General features: G+C 46.7%; 1 protein-coding gene across 1 annotated transcript in view; it reads right to left on the bottom strand.

Moving 5' to 3' along the window:
* Positions 1-2,063: 2,063 nt before the first annotated feature.
* CYP19A1 (cytochrome P450 family 19 subfamily A member 1) overlaps positions 2,064-3,017 on the bottom strand; it is a 24,184-nt gene continuing 23,230 nt past the window's right edge. The window contains exon 10 of the mRNA XM_087703631.1: positions 2,064-3,017. This exon is cut by the window's right edge and continues 36 nt beyond it. Within this exon, the coding sequence (XP_087559757.1) occupies positions 2,799-3,017 (219 nt within the window). The 3' untranslated portion in view covers positions 2,064-2,798.

Genomic DNA, 3,017 nt, shown 5'->3' on the forward strand with positions numbered 1-3,017 from the left:
TAAAAGAAGATGATTGAGTAGGTTACTGTTGTGGCCCAGCAGGAGCCGTTGGAGCTGCCACCAGACTCCGACAGCGAGGGGCCCTATGAGTCAGCTTTGGAGGATGTGGAGGACCCTGGACAGGGTTCCGACTCCAAGTAGGGTGCAGAGAGGCTGGTTGGCCACCAGGAGGCGCCTGAGCCCTGGAGCCTGAGCTCCCAGTGGGGAGGAGACAAGGGAGAGTGATCCGGACGCCAGCAGTGAGTTGTTCCTGGATGCCCGGCACCGAAGAGCTAATAGGCATCAGGAACAATTGCGCAGTTACAGCAGGTAATTGCACTCAGCTGGTGGTCATTAGGCTTCTCTCCAGAGGACTGCTTGTGCACACGCCCCTTTTGCAGAAGTCAACGCAGGAACTAATGTCGGAGGACATTATTGTGAGCTTGGCAGGCTGGATTGCTGCCACGGCTTGTCTGTGCTGGATTGCTGCCCAAGCTTGTCTATGCCAGTTTTCTGCCAAGGACCTGTCTGTCTGTTAATTAAATGCTGTAACTTATCTTTGGCTCGGAGTGTATTGGTGTGGGACGAGGGGGGTCAGAACAGGTTACTTAGTTAGGTAATGAAACATCTGCAAGAAAGCCATCAAGCTCAGAGAGTACCAAGGACCCCACAGTTCAACCCTGAGCTACAGATATTCTCCTCTATTAAAACCCAGGTTGGGAGTAAGGAGTCAAGCCTTGAATGATGAGTTTGTGACTCTCTCCATTATGACATCCATATTGCTTTTTCTTTTCTTCAGTTGACCTGAGACCCGTTTTCCAGTTTAAGCTAATATTAATCTTCCTTACCTACCTCAACTTTTAAAACATGTTTAGGCTCCTTGACTGGCTGTGGGTTGCAGATGGGGAATTTTGCAGCCTTCTGGATTTTTCCTGGATTGTAGCTTGGGGTTGTAGTTCCTCACCAACAGTCATGCAGAGCAAAGTTGCTAGGAACAAGTGGTTGAGATGCACCTGGAAACCTGGCGTTTCCTCACCCTTGCAGTAGCGTAGTAGTGCAAAGAACCAGCGTCTGTCCTTGGATAGACATTCTGAGAACTATTGGAGGACACTGCATTTGGGACCTCAAAATTGGAGTGTCAAATGCTGCAGCCAAACGACATGGACGAGAGTGGTTGGCTAGAGAGGACTTGATTTAACACAGGCACCTAATTATTATTTGTTTGCATTCTTGTGACTGTCATTGTTTATTTCTGGTGACCATGATGTTAATGAGATGTGTGGCTTGTCAAGGATTTCTCAAATCACCTTAATGGGGAAGAATTATGGAGATCATCTAATCATGCAATGGTCCCACGGTTGGGTTCTTTCCAGATGTGTGGGGTGGACCAAGTCCCAGAATCCACAGCTGTGACTATCATGTCTGGGGGATTTTCAGAATGGAAGTCCAGCACATCCATGGCTCCCAAGTCTCAACCAGGCGTGATGAAGATGAACCGTTGCTGAAGACATCATGGATGCAAATGCTTCGTCCATTCGCATAATGCAATTTTATAAGCTTGCTAGATCAAAGACAACCGATGCGGAATGACTCATTTCCGACGTTTGCATTTGATGCTTCCTCGGGGTCAGCGTAACCAAAGTTCGCTCAATTGTGGTCTAAATTCTCAAGGTGTTTATGGGTCCTCTTGAGCACGATTTGGTTTAACAACAGTACAAATACTATCCTTTGCATTGTGCCCCGAGTTCCACCAGTTGGCCATTTGAATTAGCAAACCACTAAACACTCACAAAAAGGCAGCAGATCGATGCATTTCGGGTGGGTGAGAGTTATTCACACGTCATGCTCAACTCAGTGGTGGGGTGATGCAAAATGGCAGCTTGGTAACTACAGAGGATATCCTGGGCTTTTGTTCTAGAGCAGAGGTCTTCAAACTTGGCAACTTTAAGACTTGCGGACTTCAACTCCCAGAATTCTCCAGCCAGAATTCTGGGAGTTGAAGTCCACAAGTCTTAAAGTTACCAAGTTTGAAGACCTCTGTTTTAGTTTGTGTCTATCTGCATTTTTTTTGTTGGGTAGTAAGATGGAACAGCTAAAAGTGATAGAGCGAGAGACGGGAGGCTGGAGAAGACTAGCTAGAAGAGATGCCAGCTCTTATTCATGGTCCCATTTCTGTCGAATGGTTGTGCGATTGAACTTAAAAAGCGAAAAAGAAGGGGATTTATGCTTGAAACTTATGTAGGCTCCATTGATGATCAGAAGACAGAAAGATAACAAGTTCTGCTTCTTCTGCTTTGTTGTACCACACAGTGACTCAGGAGGACTTGATGGAGAATGGAGATACTGCCTCTTCTTGAGACTGCAATCGGGGTCTGTTGCTCTGAACAAGTTGTATCATTCTATTCCACTTCTACTTCCTAATGAACACAGGCATGGAAGAATAGCAACAGCAGCTATGAACCACTGCTACTGCATGGCCCAATTCATCCCCGTAGACCTGCAGAAATCTGGCTTCTTCCAAAATGAAATCTCTACGTCACAATTCCGTGTGTGCAGAATCAGTTCTAAAGGTGTTTATGGGTCCTCCTCAACGCAATGATTCCTAACAAGAGTGCAAATATTACCTGCTGTGTTGAACCTGAATTCTACCAATGGGCCACTTGAATGAGCAAAACTGTTGGGTTTAATCAAGAAATGTTTCATCGGGAGAGTGGATCGATGCACCTTGGGTGGGGTGAGAGTTTTGAATTTGATGAGGGTCATCCAACCAATCCAAATAGGTCTGAGATCATCTTGGCAACCTGAGCTTGGATGGGGTTTTATTTATCCTGATCGTTCTTGCCCAGGGATTTCCTTGGGGTGAAGATCATTTCCAGGAGCGGCTGGCTTTCGTTGGGATGCAGAGACAAGTCATTGTTTTTGGGAATGTGGTTAAGACCTTGGCCTTTCAGAGTACGGATGCAGCACCTTCTCAAGAGGGTCACCAGGATGGCCTTCATCATGACCATCGCAATGAACTTCCCAACGCAGCCGCGGGG

The sequence above is a fragment of the Thamnophis sirtalis genome, unplaced genomic scaffold (genome assembly GCF_051295495.1).
Source record: "Thamnophis sirtalis isolate CommonGarterSnake01/CBP01778 unplaced genomic scaffold, rThaSir2_p1.2 scaffold_2, whole genome shotgun sequence".
Taxonomy (NCBI): Eukaryota; Metazoa; Chordata; class Lepidosauria; order Squamata; family Natricidae; genus Thamnophis; species Thamnophis sirtalis.